At 39.7% G+C, this 19645-nt stretch overlaps 1 protein-coding gene across 19 annotated transcripts in view; it reads left to right on the forward strand.

Moving 5' to 3' along the window:
• The window catches only part of MAP7 (microtubule associated protein 7), a 111688-nt gene extending 92518 nt beyond the window's left edge, over positions 1–19170 (forward strand). For 3 of the 19 annotated variants that reach the window (XM_080585935.1, XM_080585940.1, XM_080585931.1), the window contains 8 exons: positions 2617–2800; positions 4980–5175; positions 6702–6803; positions 7100–7150; positions 7248–7305; positions 9733–9835; positions 16451–16677; positions 17365–19170. In XM_080585935.1, the coding sequence (XP_080442061.1) occupies positions 2617–2800; positions 4980–5175; positions 6702–6803; positions 7100–7150; positions 7248–7305; positions 9733–9835; positions 16451–16677; positions 17365–17375 (932 nt within the window). In that variant the 3' untranslated portion in view covers positions 17376–19170. The other 16 variants (XM_080585925.1, XM_080585929.1, XM_080585933.1 and 13 more) reach the window with 9 other exon arrangements.
• Positions 19171–19645: the final 475 nt, after the last annotated feature.

Genomic DNA, 19645 nt, shown 5'->3' on the forward strand with positions numbered 1-19645 from the left:
TTAGACCATTGTAAATATGGTATAAACTGTCTCAAGGATGGGATAGAATGGCCATTGTAACCACTGTGATTCCCAGGATGGGTTACCTGGGGTCTTAATTTAAAGTTCATAGATTCCCTTGTGATTGTCCTTGTGAAAACAGCTTGAAGTGTTAGTACTCCTGTATTTAACTGCAGGGTGCATAGTTACGTGTTGATCTTCTGCAAGAAAACCTGTTGTGAATTGATTTGTTTTGTTTTAATAAGTTCTGTTACAGTAGTTGCAGTCTGGTGCCTAGGTCCTACCACACAAGGTACAATCCCACAAACAGCATACAGTATGGATGCAAATAATAAATGGATCTATTGGTAACGGGCGTGTAAAGAAGGTATAATTGGGATGGTGGTGTGGGCTTTCACTGCTTTTCTGACAGCCTTTTCGTAATATCACAGAAAAGGAAAACATTTCCCTTTCAAAGTATTTCAGAGATACTGCTAAGGTAACTTTGCAAATGTTTACAGGCAGTACTTTCCAAAGTCCAAAGTACAGACCAGAGAAACATGGCGATGCTTGATCGCCTGCTTAGCTCAGGAGGAAGAGAGGCTCAACTTCACTGCAGTCAGCCAATATTTGAGTTAGTGAAAAGGTTACTTACTATGGAAATAGGTTATCTGTGATAAAGGGATTCGAAAGTCAAGTAGTTTGCATTCACAGCAGAGAAACAGGTAGTGGAGAGGGGCAGAAAAGAAGTGGCAAGCAGCATTTCAAATTGGATGTATTTTATCAAAACCAGAGGACTAGATCACAAGTGGCTGGGACCAAAGACTGAGACGTCAGGCTAAGTATTTTACATCTGAGGCTAGAGGACAGGCCTTGTACTGCAGGGGGAGGCCCAGACTGCCAAAACAGCCTGGTTGAATCCAAGAATCTAGAGGGGAGCAAATGCAGCATTTGTGTCTAGAGTGACATTGCTGATGTCTCCTACATCTGAGCTGCAGGTGAAAAAGAGCTGATTTCAGCCTTCAGCCTGAACTGCCCCTTAATCTATCTGGCTCAGATACCTGCTGGATGGGTAGACACAGGAGCCTGGAGGTCAGCAGGTAATGATCACTAATGGAGCTGTTCAAGTTTTTGCAGTCAAGACTCATGATTTTACCAATTCCATTATAGTTTTAATGGTATTTTGGGTGTGCCTTTGCAAGCTGTCATCATCCTTTCTGTCAGCAGGCCAGGTGCGCACTGAATGAGCTACTTGTTACGCTGCCAGCTGCATCACCTGAGGGAAGAAGTGAACCCCAGGCAGTGCAAAGCTGTGCTCCCTTCAGGAGTGACAGCCCTGCCTTGGTCCATGTTAGTAAAATAAAAACGACCGAGGTGCAGGATCTCTGTTATTTTTTCTGTTAAACTATTACAAGTAGTCTCTGGCATGTTTCTGGTCTAGGTTGTAACTGCAACCCCACGTTTTCTTCTGTCCCCAAGGCTACTAAGAGTGTAGCTTTAAGGGACTCCCAAGATTTAGGAGTGACAGGTTACTTACTTTTTTTTTTTTATCTGACCATCCCAGGGTTTTCTGAGTTCCACACTTTACCCTGGGGGTTAACCTCCAAACCAGCTCTGTTCCCTAAGGGTGGACTGAATGCCTGCTTTGGCAGTGGGAGGCTAAACTGTGCCACTTCACCTCAGGGCTAGGGAAGATGCGATGCCCTGGTACTCTTCAAATGGTGTCATGGTGTGCCCATAGCCTTTGAATTCAAGATGAAGGCCCAAAAGTAGTTATAAAAAGACATGCCTATATTGTACTTGATAACAGAAGACAGAAGAGAATTCAGTAGGTGAGAGCACTGAACACACAGAAAGCAGCTGAATTTGTGTTTGTGTATAATGAGATGTAGGAGGGCGTCAGAGAGGAAACCCCTATTGGAAGTTGTTGGTGAGGTAAGAAAAATAACATTCTGAAGGGTGGTTAAAAATGTAGATCTGTTATCTCCTTGTCATTCCTGATGACTTACTTCACATGTATCTTTACCTTGCCAGTTCAAACGCTTCCTGATAGATTTTTGTCTGCACTGCCAAATATGATTACCCTGAGAGTGCTTTCTGCAGGTAGCTTGTGTGTTGTTAATGGTTCTAGAGAAAACGTGTAGTTTAGGTGCTCTGTATCTGTGCTAGAAAATGACAGGCAAACTTGCAGAAATGTGAACAGTGTTTAACTTGAGAAAAATCTGTAACACCTTCTCTACCAGGTGGCTAAAGGCGGCTAAAGCTGGTCCTGGTTAAAGAATTAATACAAAGGCAGGTGCTTGCCTCACCACTGCAAAAATAATCAACCTTTTTTTTCTTCTGATGACAAAGTTAGCTTAACCTTTCAACTGAAGCTGCTTTCACATGTCCTGTAAAAATGTACTTCCCTTAAGAAATAGGTATCCTTAGCATCTAGAAATTTCTTTCTCCTCTGAATCATTTATAAAACCATGTAAGCTTGAAAATACTTTATAATCAATTTTGAAACTATTTTCTGTTCCCTTCAAGAGGGCTGTGTATGTGCATGTGAAGTGTGTGTGTGTGTGTGTGTGTGAAAAGTGTGTCATCTTGGCTACCGTGTCTATGCAAACCAGCTTTCCATCCCATCTATTTCAGCAGCCGGCCCATCCCTACCTCCTGCTCCACCAGCCCTTTCTCCACCGCCAGCCCCCACGAAGACCTCTGCAGGTACAACTGATCCTGAAGAAGCAACGAGGCTGCTGTCTGAGAAGAGGCGCCTTGCCCGTGAGCAGCGGGAACGGGAGGAGCAAGAGAGGAGGGAGAGAGAAGAGCTTGAAAGGTGATCCTAGACCTCTGCCGTGGAGAAGAAATGTTTTTAGCAGCTTCCTAGCAGCTGCTTGTGTATATTTTGTTGTTATATTGTAATATATTAAGCACAGTACTGAACAGCAGGAGACACAAATTGCTCCCCCAAAAGAACTGTTTTCTGTTGAATTTTTTCATAGGAGCAATGTACACCTAAGCAGATCTGTAAGGTGAAAACCTATCCCAAATAGATATGTATTTTATTGGCAGTTTAAAATAGGACAGCAGTAGAGAGCAGATCCTCAGTGTAGTGGTTCATTGTTTCCCCAGAGATTAACAAAGCTATGCTTGTTTATTCCAACAAGGGAACTCTGCTTGGCTGTTGTCAGCTTCGTGAGAGTGACAATTTCCCTTTGAGCCCTAAAATCTCTGCCATGGATGGTGTTTAGATGTCTAACATCTGTGACTTAAGGCTTTCTGTTTTCTAATTTAAAATCATGACACCCAACAGTTTTGGGGATAAGTGATGTGGTGTCTCATTTTCTACCAGCAAGTGAGCAGCCCACTTGGATGCTTGTGACCATGGCTATACCACAACACAAGCTGAGCACATTTTTAGAGGGATGCCATGCCTCTGAAATTTGTTGGGTTCCTTAAGAGCATTGCTGAATGCAGGAACAAGGCAAAGTCAGTTAAAATAGACTGGATTCCCAAAAGGCTCACGACGCTGTCCCTCTCAAAAGAAAATAAGCTGTTGTGGTGTAAAAGTAATATGGTGAACAAACACTAAGTCTAAAAGATAGAAAACAAAAAGTAAAGAATAATCATCTTTCTCAGTGAAAGGAGTTTTCACTGTCTATTCTATTCAGTGCCTTCATAAATGAACCTGAAAGGACTTGTTGCCAATGAGATAATGCTGGTCTGTTGTGAGATGAAAGCCAGTCATGAAGAGTTTCAAGTGTATCTTTCATTGCTTGCATAAAGGAATGCATAGAAGGAAATAATTATTGCTTATGTGGTGGTGGTCTCTGGGCTAAATTATTTCTCATGGAAGAGATCTTGTTTGGAGATGAGTATACAAAAGTATCAGATGAGTCATGGTCAAGAAAATACGTGAACTGTTGTGAATTACTAGAGAAGGATAACAAAATAGAAAATGTTATTATGAACTATTCGTGGTGAATCCCCCTCTTGAATTTTATATTCTTGAGAGAGTAAAACTAGAAAAATAAGTAAAAGACATCGAGGATGATTAGAAGTATAGAACAGCTCCCACATGGAAGTATAAAACAGCTCTGAGGGAATGGCTTGAAGCTGCATCAGGGGAGGTTCAGTTTGGACATTAGGAAAAGGTTCTTCACTGAAAGGGTGGTTGGGCACTGGAACGGGCTCTCCAGGTCACAGCACCAAGCCTCCCAGAGTTCAGGAAGTGTTTGGGCAATGCTCTCAGAAATACAGTTTAATATTTGGGTGGTCCTGTGTGGAGCCAGGAGTTGGACTCCATGATCCTTGTGGGTCCCTTCCAACTCGGGGTATTCTGTGATTCTGTGGGGATTCTCATAGATTATATCCACACCTAAACAGGTGAGGATTCTTCAACTGGGAAGACCACCTGTCCTCTGCTTCCAAGTGGAGATATAAGTTACAAAGTCCAGAATAGTTTGGTATAACATCAAAGGGGAAGGGGAAAAATTGTTTTTTCCCATAATTGGAGCCAGGATGGGGAGGGTTTCAAATGAGATTAGGAGGTAACATGCTCAAAAATTAGCAAGGTTAGAGAGTTTTTATTTAAATTCAAGAGTCATTGCTGCAACATAAGTTGGGTGCTGAAAAAGTACGCTATTTCACAATATGATTAAATGAAAAAACAGGAGGAAGTGTCTTTCAAGATGCATGTAAGTCCATAGTACTGTTTCTGAATCAGAAAGTACCTGAGCCATGGATCAGCGGAAGCCCGGCATATGCCAGAGAAATAATGGTGTTGCCTTGCAAAGTTTTTATGTTGTTCCAGTGGGCTTCACCTTTGGCACCTGGAGGAAGCAGAACAGATGGCTTAGCCTGACCCACTTTGGGTGTTTTGTTGTTCTCATGAGTGAAACAGCAGCACAGCCTTCATCCAGCTGTGCCGCGGTGCTGGTGTCTTGGGCTAGGACACTGCTTTTTTCTTTCTTTCTTGCCTTTCTCTTCTCCTTATACTTGTTTCATCATTGCAGGCAAAAGAAGGAGGAGCTGTCCCAGAGGATAGCTGAAGAAAGAGCTCGTCGAGAAGAAGAAGAAGCTCGCAGACAGGAAGCAGAAAGGAAACGAAAGGATGCAGAGGAGGAGCGGGAAAAGGAGGAACGGCTGCGCCGGCAGGCAGAAGAGAGAGAACAGAAGGAGAGAGAAGAGATGGAGCGTATTCAGAAACAAGTATGCTCCCCTTCTGGAATTTCTGTGCCAGTCTGGTTGGCAATAGAGGAAATGCAGCAACACTTCTTGAGCAGTACCTCAAGGAGGGATATCTAAAATTTATATGCTATATAGGGTTAATGGGATTGTGGCTGACTTCGTTTCATGGAGTGACTCAAAGAGTAAAGATGTAGTTTCTTGACAGAAACATGTGGTAGGGAGTTATTTTTTTCTTGTAGAACTTAGTTATTTTAGGACAAATCCTTTCATAATACTGATAAAATTTGATAAAAAACACTGTAGGGTTGTACTGGGGGAATTTAATGAATGGTGGTGTACCAGAGAACTATTTGCCCATACAGTTACAGAAAGTCTAGAGGCCAAGATAACTAAATATTCAATGTTGAAAACATAGCACTGCTGATTTCTAATCCTGTGTGCAATATTGCTTTTGGAGGGCTAGCAGGAAAGGGTAGGTTTTCATCACTTTACTCAAGCCAAGGAGCACCTTTTACCTGGCGTATTTCTGCTGATGTCAGTACAGCTACTCAGAAGACATGAGAGTTAAATGAATCAAAAGACAGTTTTTCAATGTGCTTTCATTTCTTTTATGATGGGCATAATGATGTTTTACTTGCTTTTGGGGAGGGGTCATGGTAAGCGTTTTGGATAGGATTCTTTTCTTTTCACATGCTCTTCTACTTTTTGCAAATTCCTTTTCTCCCCCCAGAAGTTCAGCGCTTCAGTCTGCCTCATAAACACTAAGTTTCTTCTTCTGGTGCATGAGTAAATGTATGCCTCTGAAAAGGAAATATTTTAAGGATTGTGTTAAAGTGAACATAGCTTAAAAACAAGTTTTCATTTTCAGAAAATTTGTAATGCTTCTTTGAAATGTTAAATTGAGGTACATCCACAATGTAGCACTCAGAAATACAGGATGACCGAGTTTTTCTGAATGATACAGCCTTAACTAATGAACCGTTGTAGGAGTTCCATCCTACAACACTGCAGCATACGTGGAGCAAAGCCTTTCAGCAGTATATTCCAGTGAAGTTTCACATGTAGTTTAAAAAAAAAAAAGGCGGGAATGGGAAGTTTATGCAAATGTACCTGTGGTGGTTTGTTCTTGGTCTCATTAAGCAATGTCTCTGTTGGACAAATAAAGCATTCTACTTCTTTTGTTTGACTTCCAAAAACATCCAGCACTCAATACATGAATCTCTTGAATGCTTTCCTGGCTGCTGTTCTAATGCTGAAGGTTAGGAAATGTGTTTGTCATCTTATCTGCTGTCAGTACATGCCACACAGAACAGGCACACAACCAAATAAGGTGTCCAGTATCTAATTATTCATCTCTTCCTCTGATGTAAATCATGGAGATCAATCAAGAAATGTACAATTCAGCTTGAAAAGGTTGTTGGCAACTTTTAAACCCCAATAGTGTTTTTCCAGGGCATTGTAGATACATATAGATGAGCAGCTGTCAATGTTATTCTGTCCTTAAAAAATAAATTTTTCCCTGCTTCTTTGTCTTACTGTCAACTCAGAAAGAAGAGGAAGCTCGCCTACGGGAAGAGGCAGAGCGGATTCGGTTAGAACGTGAAAAGCATTTCCAAAGAGAAGAGCAAGAGCGCTTGGAAAGGAAGAAGGTAACAGTACATGCTGAGAAACTGTAATTCATCTTGTCTTAGCAGTTCGCTTCCACCTCAGCTGTAGAAAGTTACTTATGATATTAATGTGCCCTCAGAAAAGCTGAGGTCCTCTTCTGTGTAGCCTGACGTGAAAGTGAAGAGAATATTGCCAACAGTAATAAATAATTTATCTTTTTGCAAATGCAATTTTATTAAATGCAACTTTGATAAATGACAGGCAGTTATGGTTTGGGAGGGGTAATTTTAAAGTACTGCCAGCAAACATTATTTTACTCCTTTACGTGTTTTTGCAGAGGCTTGAGGAGATCATGAAGAGAACTAGGCGTGTAGAAGCTGTAGATAAGGTCAGTGCTGCTAACTTGACATACGTAAATATTGGGCACATTTCAATTCTTCCCTCTAGTGCTATTTTAAATTTACAAAGCTGTGCTTCCTTTGTAGAAACCCAATGACCAGCAAAATGGACACATATCAAAAGCAAATATTACTGGAGAAGCAGGTATTGTACTCAACTGTGCCCTGAGCACAGCAGGTGAATAAATACCTATTAAGCACAATGACTTGAGATACAGTTCTGAAACTTGGCACACTCATTTGTGGTGAAGAAAACCATTAAAAGAGTATATCTGAAGTCTTAGCAAACATTAATGAGTTAATCTTTCTGTATGGGTAGTTAGCCATTACTAAATGAGTCAACTGTTTCAGCAACTTCGTTACATTGGTGTTTAACAAGAGGGAGTTGTTTACCAAGCTTAATAATTTGTAAAGTAAAAAGAAACAAGTTGACCAAGTTAGCTTTGATAAAATCACTGATTTTTCAGATTCTTTTGCATAGTATTAGAAACGCGATCAGTCATCAAATATTGTTCATAACCCTAAACATTCCCCTGTGATGTCTGTCTTCCACAGTCTTTAGTCACTTGGTCTTAATTTCTATTTCTTTTCTTTCAAAATTCAGCGCTTACGAAACCTTAGAGTCTCCCTGTCATACCCACACTCTTAGTCTTTCCTTCTCTTCTGTTGCGTCTGTTTTTGTGTGTGTCCCAGGTCTTTTTAGGTAAAGTTTTAGATGAAACTTTAATACTCACAATAAAAGAAGCAAAATAAAATTTAGTTTATATTCAACAATAAGCAAGTATGAATTAGCAGAACTGAAATATACTGAAGCCAATCTATCAAATAGCTTCTCTTATTGTAGCATAACATACTAAATGACGATAATCTTTATTTCTCTTTAGTATTCATGTTGAGTAACAGACAGGACAAATAAAAGCACTGGCTGCTGGTACTGCTTTTTTGCTTGATGCTTAAAGTGAACACACTAATTAGCACTGCCAGGACACCTTTTGACACAGATTTCATTATGTGTATTTGGTAGTAATTTGTTTACATGTTATCCTTGTAAATAAAAAACAGTTTGGAAACTGCTAATACAGAATGCGTCTGGAATGCCATCTGTTGCTGCAGGCACTGCTGAAGTTGCTAGAAACCATTTAAATAATTCTTGAAAGGAAAAACGGCTCTGTAACCTGTGGCTAGTGCTTTCCTTCCAGAAGCAGAAAACAATTAGTCGTTTCTCTAAGGCAGAGGAGAATGTGGATCTCCATTTCCCTAGTGCCAAGGGAAAGCTGGAATCATTCAGTGACTGGATAAACAGAAAACTGCTCTCACCCTCAGGGATGCTCTACTGTTTGGCTTTGCTTTATCTAGATTTGCTATTGAGTTAAATATACAAATTAATGGACATATTTCAGCCAACTCTAACTTTCCATATTACATTCTTGTAATATGTACATTCATCTACTTTTTCTGACCATATGCAAATTGTGATTTTTTTCTCTTTTACTAGTCTTACTGTTTGGACAAAACATAAGGAAACCTTTATAGGACTGGCCAAATCACACAATGAAACAAAATCCGTCACCTTTTTGTCATTTACTTGACCTCTGCTTCAAAACGGGAGATAATTCTACCATCCCAAAACCGAAAAAAGTCTTCTTTTTAAATGTCAAAACCAATGTAAATTCCTCTTGGTCTGTTTGTAGAAGCACTAAAACCTATATTGCTAATATCTTCCATATAAAAACTTGCCATAAATCAGACTAAGTCACTCAGCATACAAGACTTCGGTCCAAGCATTTAGAGCACAGCAAAACCAAGAGCAGCTGATGGAGGATCCTCAGGTGATCTAGATAAATGCATCCAAGCCTGTGAATACTGAATTGTTCTTGTGATTATTGTAACAGATGCTAGGGTACAACTGCTTCCTTTTTATGAGCTGTATATGAATTAGTATGACTGTAGATACAACGCAGAAAGCTGTAGTTTAACAGAACACCATGAGGCAGGCCAGGGACATCACATGGTCTTTGTTATGTAGTCTCCTTTTATGCTGCTCTTTGCAGCATTTTATAGTTGTAATTTAGTACTTGTTGACAGAAATAACCTTCCCATGGAGATGTTCCCTCTTTATTTCCTTTTGGTTTACAGTCAGTGATCAACTTAGGAGCTGAGAAATACCACTATGAAATTGCTGATGTCCCAGTGTTCTTCTATTCCGTTCTCTATTGCATCTTGAAAAGTGCCAGCACAATATTCTGTCAGATATCAGCCTATTTTGGCCTACGGCTTATGAATTGGAATTGTTTATATCATTGTAAACCAATTATTCCTGTCCATAAAGCTTTAGTTTTGAAATCTTTGAAATTTCAGACCTGAAACAGGGCTGATGTGCCCAAAAACTTGACAAAGGAAGCAGAGGGATTAACCGTATTTAAAAATTGTAGCTTGCCATGCTATTTTTTGCTATTTTTTATAGGAAACGCCTTATCCTACTTTGCAGGTAGAGGATGTTGCTTGTTTTTTTTGATAACTTGCTTTCTCTCTCTAGTCATAACAAGTCCTTTATCTCCCTTGGACCTTGCAGGAGGGCCTCAGCTTCAGCATGCAACACAATCTCCACACAATGGGAAACACGTCACCTGCACGCACATGATTACTTCACATCAACCCCCCATAAATATGGACAGGTAAGAGCATTGCTAAATATTAGAGGGTGTTTACAGGATGAGAGTTACTGGAGTAATAAATTATTTTTTCAGATCCAGGTATTCATTAACTAAATATGAGGCACAGCTGTTCAATTTGCCTCATTTCCTGTTTTGTTTTGGTTTGTTTTGTTTTTTGTATCTTTTCCTGTGTTCAGGAAAGAACTTTGTCATCTTTCACTTAACAGTAACCTATTTTTGCCAACTGAAGAATTTTGCAAAAATACAGTGCATTCTTTGCAGTATTTGGAAGAATGTGTTGCCAGGAATTATTACACAAATTGAAACTTAATGGAAAGGGCAATTTTTTTTTTGCGTGTTCCTTGAATTAAACTTCATAAAACTACTCTGGATTTTCAGGGTTAGTTTTCTTGGTTCAAATAATGAACACTGTGCTTTCCATGCTAGATGCATGGATTTTTGACTAGATGCATGGATTTTTGAACTGCTCAAAGTATTAGCAAGTTTTGAACATTAAGCAAAAGTCCTTCCTGTGAGATACAGAACTACTCATTTTGACTTTGCATTTTAAAAAACCCTTTGTCCAAAAGGAGTTTGGGGAGGCAGATATTTAACATTAGGAGCTCTTCATAGTCATGAAGCTAGTCACTGAGATTTTGAGAAATATTTGGAATGCTTGAAATCTCTGTGTTGAACCAAATGAAATCTGTTACATAAGCATGAGCTGTCAGTTACTTCAATTCCAGTAATGCAGAAAGCCAAATAATCCCATAGTCCTTTCATGTTTTATGCAGGTAATGTCAGAATATGCATGGAAAAACTTGAATGTGGAAAGCCGTCACACAGTCTGTAATGAGCGGTACGCTTCAGGGTGTGATTGACACTAATTGAAGCGCGAATTTGCCCTCTCTCTGTCCTTCCATATGCCTGGGGGATCTTAGCCTGCTGTCATGCCAGCAAAGATGCTCCTGCTGAGATAAGTTCTGTCCGTGACACTGAGCACTGGACTGCATTAGATGAGCTGCACAGAGCCGTCTTATAATTATCTCAGGCAACTATTAAATGTTAATCACTCCCAACCTTAGATGCACCTTCATATTTGTAGTATCAAGCGTGCCATACTAATGAATGCTGTCTTGTAGCATTATATTTGGTATGGAAGGAGCATCTGAATCGCCAAAGTGAAGAATGAATAGATGAGGCTGAAGAGCAGGAACAAAAATGGGAAGTGTATGTGAGGAAGTGCATGTGAAAGGAGAAACTGATATGCCAGGCTAGAGCGTGGAGGGACTCTCTGCTTTGGAGGTGCATCCACACTGAATGGTAAGGCAAGGGCTGAAGCACTTGATAGCATCCTGGTGTTAGCTTAGCCCAGGTGGCTTGATAAACTGTTGGAAGGAAGACACAGCAGCACAGATTATATCATATGGTAAAAGCCACAGGTGCCAACAACATTGCTACTGCATCTGGTGTTTCACAGGCATCTGGCAGGTAGATACACCTGATATTGTAGCACATGCAACATAGAGATGGTCTGTGTGAGCACCTCACTCCAGCCCGACAAAAGATTTGACTTTTGTCTGGAAAAGTCCTGAGCATGTTTTAAGGGCAAGATAGCTCACATTTGTGACCAGAACTTGAAAAGGCTTTGCTTGGGGGACTTCTGGAACATGTGTGCATGGTCAAGAGGAGAGACTGAAGGAGAGGAATCCTCGTAAGGCCTCGAGCAACCATGAGTCTCATTGCATCTCCTACGGTGTTCCCTGTGGGAAGTCCCAGGCTGCAATCACTGTTTCACCGGACCCGGGACAGAAGGAGTGTATGTGTTGGTGTGTCTGTTTGGTGCAGCTCTGGGGTCCAGCCTGGGCGCATGTCTTCGGGCAGGACTGATGTTTTTTGTTGTTAAGTGACTGAACGCAGAGTACCTGTACTTGGGGTCACCCCTCAGATGCTGCAGTTGCTCTGCCCCGTGCAGCAGCAGTACAGGAGGGTGACTGTGAGGTAACAAGTTCTGCGCTGACCGATTGCTGTGGTAAACCTTTGTCCCTGACTCCTCTCCATCATGTCATGCCAGCTGTGTGGCTAGGATCCAGTGATAAATAGCATGGTAATAGCATGCTTCCTTCTGTGTTCATGCATACAATGTAGGTGAGAAAAAATAAAATCGGTGGAGCTAAGGCAACTCATTTCAATAATTCACTATCTTCTGTTGCTGCTTTTGATTAGCAGTGTAGATCTTACTGTACTGGAACTTCATTAGCCTTCAAAGGTCATTATTCTTCACAAATCCTAATGAAAATGCTGTAATCTGCAATATTATTTACCAGACATCTATTATCAACAATTATTAGTTTTATCAATAAACGTTTGTTGCAGGTGATATCTTGTTGCTATCATCTATCACACCCAACAGGGGGAAATCCAGTTAAACAATTTAATGCTAGAATGCTAATGAAGAATAGTGAATTACTATTCAGAAGGGGAAAAAAAAAAAGTGACCTTATCCCTGACCTATAGGTATGTGGTGAGAAGACTCACAAATGAACTTAATACAGATTTTTTTTTAATCCAAGTGTAGTGCAGTGGAAAAGGCAACACTAAATATATTTTAAAATGGAGCGTACTGTGGAAATTTTCCAATTAGATAGTGAAGTATCCAGAATTACCAAGAAAACTGGTAGCTCATGGAGATGCTACAATATTATTAATGGTTTGTGAACTTGTGTGTTGATTCTGGTCATTTTGTGTGTTTTTTTTTTTTCCCCAGCAACTGGAAAAAGTGAATTTGAAACGTTAGTTTGAAAATAATATGTTAAAGTATTTTCAAGCTTCTCATAAACTATAAAACGTTGCAACAAAATTTCTTCCAGATTCTAATTTTTTATGTACTATACTGAGCAGTAGAATCCTGGAAGAAATACAATGATAGAAGTTGGATTTCAATAACCAGTACAGCTACTGAAGTCATTTCTCATGTGGAGACTTTTGTTCTCCACTTTCAAATTATTTGCCAAAGTTGCATTCTGCCTTCTACATCTCATAAAGTTGTTTAAGTACGGTGATGTATATTGACAACATTTTACTTGTTTTTCTCTTTTAATTCATTCCTCTTTTTTTTTTTTTTTGGTTCTTCATAATAAATGCCTACAGTGGGCCTCAGTGAGAGCTTTTTATCTCATCTGTCTCTCTCCATCCGATATGAAGGCAGTTGCTAGGTTTGGGTAGGTTAGATAACTAATTTTTAGAAATATTCAGTTAGACAAGATGATTCCCTCAATCTCTTGTCCCTGGGGGAAAAAAAAATGTTACCAGGTTCAAATTGTTATATATTCACAATTCAGTCTGTAGGTTAAAACACTTCAAAGCTGCTTTAGCACAGTCTTCCCTTCTTGAAGACTCCGGCTTCTCATGATTGGCTGTTTTCAGTGCTGTTGTCTCAGAGAGTTAAAAATAAATGCTGCTTTCTTTAAATCGTCCAAAGCCGGGGGTCCGTTCTGCTGTTAATGTCTACCCCTGACATCTCTGCTAAATCATATCAATATAAGAGGAGACGGATACTGTCTTTCAGATCAGGAATAACAGGTACAGAAATACTTAGGCACATTTCAAAGGACTGTAAATCATTTTTTTTTATTTTTTTAGTGTCAATACCAGATGGATGATCAGAAAGACATACTAAATTCTGATCTCTTTTCATTCTCATATTCTCTCTTCAAAGTCTTTAGATATGGGTTATATCTATACAGGTCTTGGTCTGAAATTAACCACATCAAATGTAATTTTTCAGTAGTTTTTTAAACTTTGTGGATTTTCCAGTTCATTTTTATTATATTAACTGCTCTTCTCTCAAATACCTCCAGTTTATCTTATTAGTATGGATGCACTAAGATCAAAATGCAAAGCTGCACAAATGCTTCCTTTTTTTAAGCTCCCTTAAAATGAATCTGTCTTTCAGATGCTTGCAAAGCTGTGATGTTTGGAAACGCTCTGCAAACAATTCAGCCAACCTTTTTTTGTTATGTAGTTATCTTCCTTCAAGCACAGTCACGGCATATGTTAAAATATGTTAAAATGACCCAGCTATTAGAAACGTACCAGCAATGCCATGTGCCTGAAATGGTATGCTGGATGCTGAGACATCGCTAAGGGTGGAATGCAAGACAGTAAAAATAGTTGTTGCACGTCAAAAATCCATTACTTTCTTGTGTTCTTTGTTTCAGTGAACCGTAGCAGTCACTTAGGGAAAGAGATAAATACCAAGAGATCCTCTGCCTAATGAAGGGTTGCTGTGTATTGTGGTCCAAATGCATAGGCTCAGGTAGTCCCCAAGCTGTTAATTATCAGAAGCTGGAGGGTATACCAATCTCCTAGGAATTTGTCTAATCTCCTTCTGAGCTTAGGGCCTCTAAGATGTCCAGTGGAAATGAATTCCACAGTTCAGATTTTTCCTTCCTCTTTTCTAAACATGCTCCCTAGCAATTCGTTGGGAGTGCTACCTTCTTCTTACAGCATAGAAAATAGAAAATATTTAGTCATGGTTTCCTCTTCTGTGCCTCCTTTGTGATTGTGTAGACTCCTGCCTTGAAAGACATCTTTCAAGTCTGAACCCTAGTCTAACTCAGTGTGTAATGAGAGTGCAATGGCTAATAAATATGAAGAACTATCCATCTGTAAAGTTAGCTGATCAATCAGATAGAAAAACTAGTATCTTTGCAAAAGCAAGAGACTTCTCTTTATTGTCCCAATACTTTCTGAGGTACTTACACTACTTAATTTATAGGCACAAGCAGTTCCCTTCTTATCCCTCTTTCCTGACCTATCCATCAGACTTCCTAATACTGTGTTATTCTACCTCTGGTAAGGTTATTGGCAGTACACGGGGATGAAATGAGTAATATGACACCTTATACTGAATAATAACCTAATACCTCCATGTGATAGAACAGTTTTTATTAGTCCTAAAGCATTTCACAGATTCTGTTCTTCCTCACAGGGATGTGAAACTCTGGCACAGAAGGGGGATGTGACTTGTGGTCGCTCCCCGGCAGCCAGCAGGGTTTCTGTGTCTGCTTTCAAACACATGTGCAGTGAATCATGCTTTTCGTTTTGAAGTTTACTCAGCACACCCACAGATTAAAAAAAGGGGATTGACTTTCTGAAAAAGAACTGATGATGGTTTGAAAGACTGACATGCTGGTTTTCATATCAAATCTCTCCCGTTCTCACAGAAAGTATGGAATCTGGGCTTTGGATGAGGTGTTACCACCTTTTAAAGTACAATAATTATTCTGTCTCTTGGGAAGTACTGTAAAAGATTTCTGCAATTGTTTGCAAAGAGTTGGTGACCAAAGAAGCCAGTAGATGAAAATGAACCATGTGCCAATCACGAGCTTTTTTTTTTTTTAAATGCTAAATGTACTGTCAAGAAAAAACTAGCCTGTGAAACAACCATGCCACCTACTCAGAAATGGCCTGAGGAAACTGATAGCCTTGTTTAAATATAGGAAAACTGCTTGTGAGCCTTTGTGGCTGAAGCATTTCCAAACAGCCTGAACAGGGGTGGTGTCCAAACAGGGAGTACACACCCAGAATTGACGGGATCTAACTACTGAGGGCCTTGAGAAGCACCTGTAAAAGATCCTATGATCTGTAAGTGATAGTTGGGTACTTGCTTTTTATGGAGTAGCGTTGAGTCGTGTTACCGCCATCCTGTTCACCAGAGTAGCCCCTTAGTTCCTCCTGCGTGGCAAGGCAGTGCGTGCTGTGTGAGGAGAGAGCAGGGTTTGACAACACAACAGCTAATGAACGGGTTGGGAGAGGAGGGCAGAGCTGAGACATCATTGTGTTTCCTCAGGAGTGTGCGTCTAACTGGAGAGCGTACCTGCGCCTGGGGGAGATGTGTAAGAGCCCGCTCCTAAAGGCACCTCTGGCAAATGGGAGATGGAAAAAGAAAGCACGGGGTGACGTGAGGGATGCTGGGAGGTGTTGCTTTTGGTTTGGGCGCGATCAATGGGAGAAGCACAGAGTCAAGTAGTGCCTGGAAAATAAGCTGCGGGAACTTGGACGAGGTGAGGAACTGAAAGGAGAACTGACTTGGTAAAGGAGTGTTTTCTCTGGGTAAGTGACAGGTAGAAGAGGCTCCTCAAAAACTGGAGGCAGGTGGGGATCCAGTCACGAAAATGACAATGACCTTATCTAAGCACAATTAGGTTGATTTGCAGTAAGAGGAAGGTTGTCGTAGCATTCAAATCTAACAAAGGTTATGAAAGCTGAGAAAGGCCATAGATTGCATTAGGTGGGTGGCTCAAGATAGCAGTGGTTGTGCTGGAGAGGTTGTGGGTTTTTTTTACTGCTTCCCATTTCAGTCACTTCTGAGAACTGCAGTGTCGCTGAAGGTCTCTGTCGTTCTGGGTATAGCGTAGCCAAATGTAAGGACTACCCTGTGTGCTTGAGGGAAGGCATACCTAGTACCTTGCTGTAAAAACAGTTAGTCTCCTGTGTTAATAGCATAATTTTGTTGTTACTGACTAAACAAATGCTCTGGACTAATTTAAATTTCTGTAATATTGCTTTGAGGAGGACTAAATTTCTGTTCTAGATTAAGTGTATGAAGAAATATCTATGTTTCTCTTTCAGCAATCTCAATCCAGAGAAAAATACAAATGAAAATGGAATGTCTATGCAGAATGCTAACTTTGAAGAGATCATAAACCTACCCATTGGTTCTAAACCACCCCGGCTGGATGCCATGAACAATGATGGAAGCAATAGTCCTGGAATTCCTTTGAATCCGATTTTAGCTTTTGAAGATAAGGGGACTCTTTTGCCTCAGGTAGATAGTGTTCAAACACATCAAACAGCAGGTAGGTTTGCATTAGCTCATTAAAATTAGTAATATGTTGTAATTGACAGAGTACCTAGAGCTTCTAATTGATAAAGGTTGATTAAGCATTTTACACCCCAGATTCTCTGGGGAAAGGAGCATATCTTCTCTTGTAAAGCTGTGTGTGCCAGGTACATACAGATGCTGCGTGAATTTTGATGGGCCCTCGTCTTTTGTTGGAAAGGGGCTCTCAGTTACACTACACCGTTTGCCTTTTGAAATTGCTTGAAAATGTTTGCCCTGTGCTTTGAAGTGTGATAACAATGACAGATACTGTTCTTAGCTTATGATCTGCACTCATGTTCCAGTTCTGCAAATGTAATATCTGATATGCTCACGCAGAAGGGGAACGGGTAGCTGCTGCCTTTTAGGGTACTGAATTCTGAGGGTACTTCCCTCATCAAGTTCTTGCTAACATGAATACTGATGGAAGGTTTGCAGCACAACAGATTTTTCTGAATTACAGCATAACTTTTAGGGGATGTTAAGTAAACACATTCACATAGAAAATTAAACTGGACTACCCTCATTTATTTTCTTTTTCTGTGGGTGTAAAATATAAGAAAAAAATCATCTTGTAATAAAATGTTTGCATAAGTGCATAGCATTGTGAAGTAAGCATTGCTGCTGTTTGCTGACCTGTCATTTTTGATGCCTTCTGTTGTAGAAGTGATCTGATTATTTCTTCTGAAGAACCAAAGGTGATGTAAGCATCTCTGCAGTCAGTGGAGTTTCTTCCATGCTATGAAGGAGTGTTTTATTTTTCTCTCCGGTTTTTTAAAGATTTCTTGAATATCTTTTTTTGGGGGGAAGGACTTTAGCAAAACCAGCAGAAGAAATGATGGGAATAGACTTTGATCACCTTTCCAATAGTTTTCATCACTAGAAAAATCATGCTTCACGTGCATTACTTAATATGGCTTTTTCCAACAAGCTTTTTTCTGTTAGTAAATGGATATTTCTGCATTCCTTAAGATACAAGACACTGGAATCTGAAAGCAATGGGCTGATTCGGGTGGTGGGACTGATTCTTTTTTTAAAAGATGGGTGTTGGTTTAAAAGGCATAATTGTAAAATTGGCAAAGAATCTTTTACACTTTGTGGTTCTAATACTTGAAAAATAAATACCTCATTGCTCTACAAGTAGAGTTAATGAGGTGTTTTATTTAAACCTGTTGGTTTAAATATTATTGCAGAGAACTCTAATTATGGGGGCAAAGTATAGGCTTCTGTATCAGGTTCTTGTAAATGTAATTCCTACAGGGACATTCTGTAAATTGAGAATCACTATGATCTTCTCACGTTTTCTCTAAAAACACAAAACAAGGCAGGTTTTAAAATGTGAAAATTTGAAAGCGTTATTTTTTCACGGACAAGAGGAAAAAACTATTGTTCTCCTAGATGATGTATTTATGAATTTTTGTTCAGTACAGAAGTAAATTGTATAATTGAATAAATTAGAAAAATGTGGTAAAATGATACTGCAAACTTGATTTTTTTTTTAGTTACATTCATGTTCACAGTACTATAAAGGATGTGTACGCACACGCGTGCACATACACCCACACAGGGAAGTACCTTGTTCTGAGTCCTGTAAATTGCTGCTGTTCGCAATGATGGAAGACATTTCCTTTGCCTTATCAGACTATTGAAAACTGTGTGAAACCTGAAATATTTGATTTTTGGATGATAAAGCAGGTTTGGGGATTTTTTTGGTTTTGCTCGTTTCAGAGCAAATGGCAAATGGTCGTTGTTTGTGCTTTTTATGTAGCCTGTGATTTTTATAATGCACTACAGTTTGAGTGATGGGAGGAGCAATGCAGGTTGCTTTCTCCTTAGTCTGATGCCGATTCCTACCATCTGTGTTCCATCCCTCACTTTTGGTTGCTGTTGGGTAGAACACTAAAATCGTGCACCTTTTTATGCTTTGATAAACAATGCTGTTGCAGGCAGAGCTCACTAGAGACTTTTGTTGGAAACACCCACTAGGGCTTGATGTGTCGCTCACTGAAGTCCACGAGTACATCCTGGGCTAGTGGAAATGAGGGTTATGAGGCTTCAGTTCATGCTAACGGAGAACGGACCATAAAGATCCTTGCACTCGCCTTTAGTGAGCACTGAGCTAGGCTCTCAGGCTGTGCAGCAAAAGAAATCTTCTGAGACAGAAGCTGAAGAATTTTTGAAGAAGTGACTTTCTGCTGCTGCCAAGTGTTCGTCTTACACAGGAGATGGGATAAAAGCAATGGAAAAGTAATGAAAAAAAGACCATCTGCCAGATGGAAGGGAAAAAACAGCCATTCAGTCTGAATGCTTTGAATAACAGCTTGTGACACAGTAAAATTAATTGGGTTCCTCTCTTGCTTTCTTTAGTTTTCCATGTACATAGCCACAATATTTTAAAGTGACCAAAATATGTAGTTTTTCTTTAAACCGATGTTTAGCATGTAAGTACCAAATAAACTTGTTTGAAATATTTACTTCTATTTATATTTTGATTTTCTTGCATAGGTGGAGCAGGAGTCAATCTGCGATGGAAAACTCTTCTCGCTATTCCCAGTCTTAGGTTTCCTTTCTTTAAGTTTCCTCTAATCTCTTTACTAAAAGAAAAATCAGTACAGGGTCACTTACACAACTATGGACAGAACAAAGATGTAGCCAGTAAGATTTAGCTTCAGTTTTATGTCTGAGGATTCATTTAGGCTCAGGCTTAAGCTATGTTGCTCTTGATTACTTTCATGAGACTTTACAACACTTGGTTTGTTGTTTGCAGTACAGAGAGGAAGAGTCTGTTTCATTTCTCATATGTTTTTTGAACTGGATTGCAGTAAAAATAATGTATAATTATATTCATTCCAGGTTTGCACTTCAAATAAGAGAAGAAAAAAATTATTTATTTCGAGGACCCAATGTAAAACTAAGGGCTAGGGAATGAGTGTAGAATTATGTGT

The sequence above is a fragment of the Anser brachyrhynchus genome (genome assembly GCF_964034855.1).
Source record: "Anser brachyrhynchus genome assembly, chromosome: 3".
In the NCBI taxonomy this organism is placed as follows: domain Eukaryota; kingdom Metazoa; phylum Chordata; class Aves; order Anseriformes; family Anatidae; genus Anser; species Anser brachyrhynchus.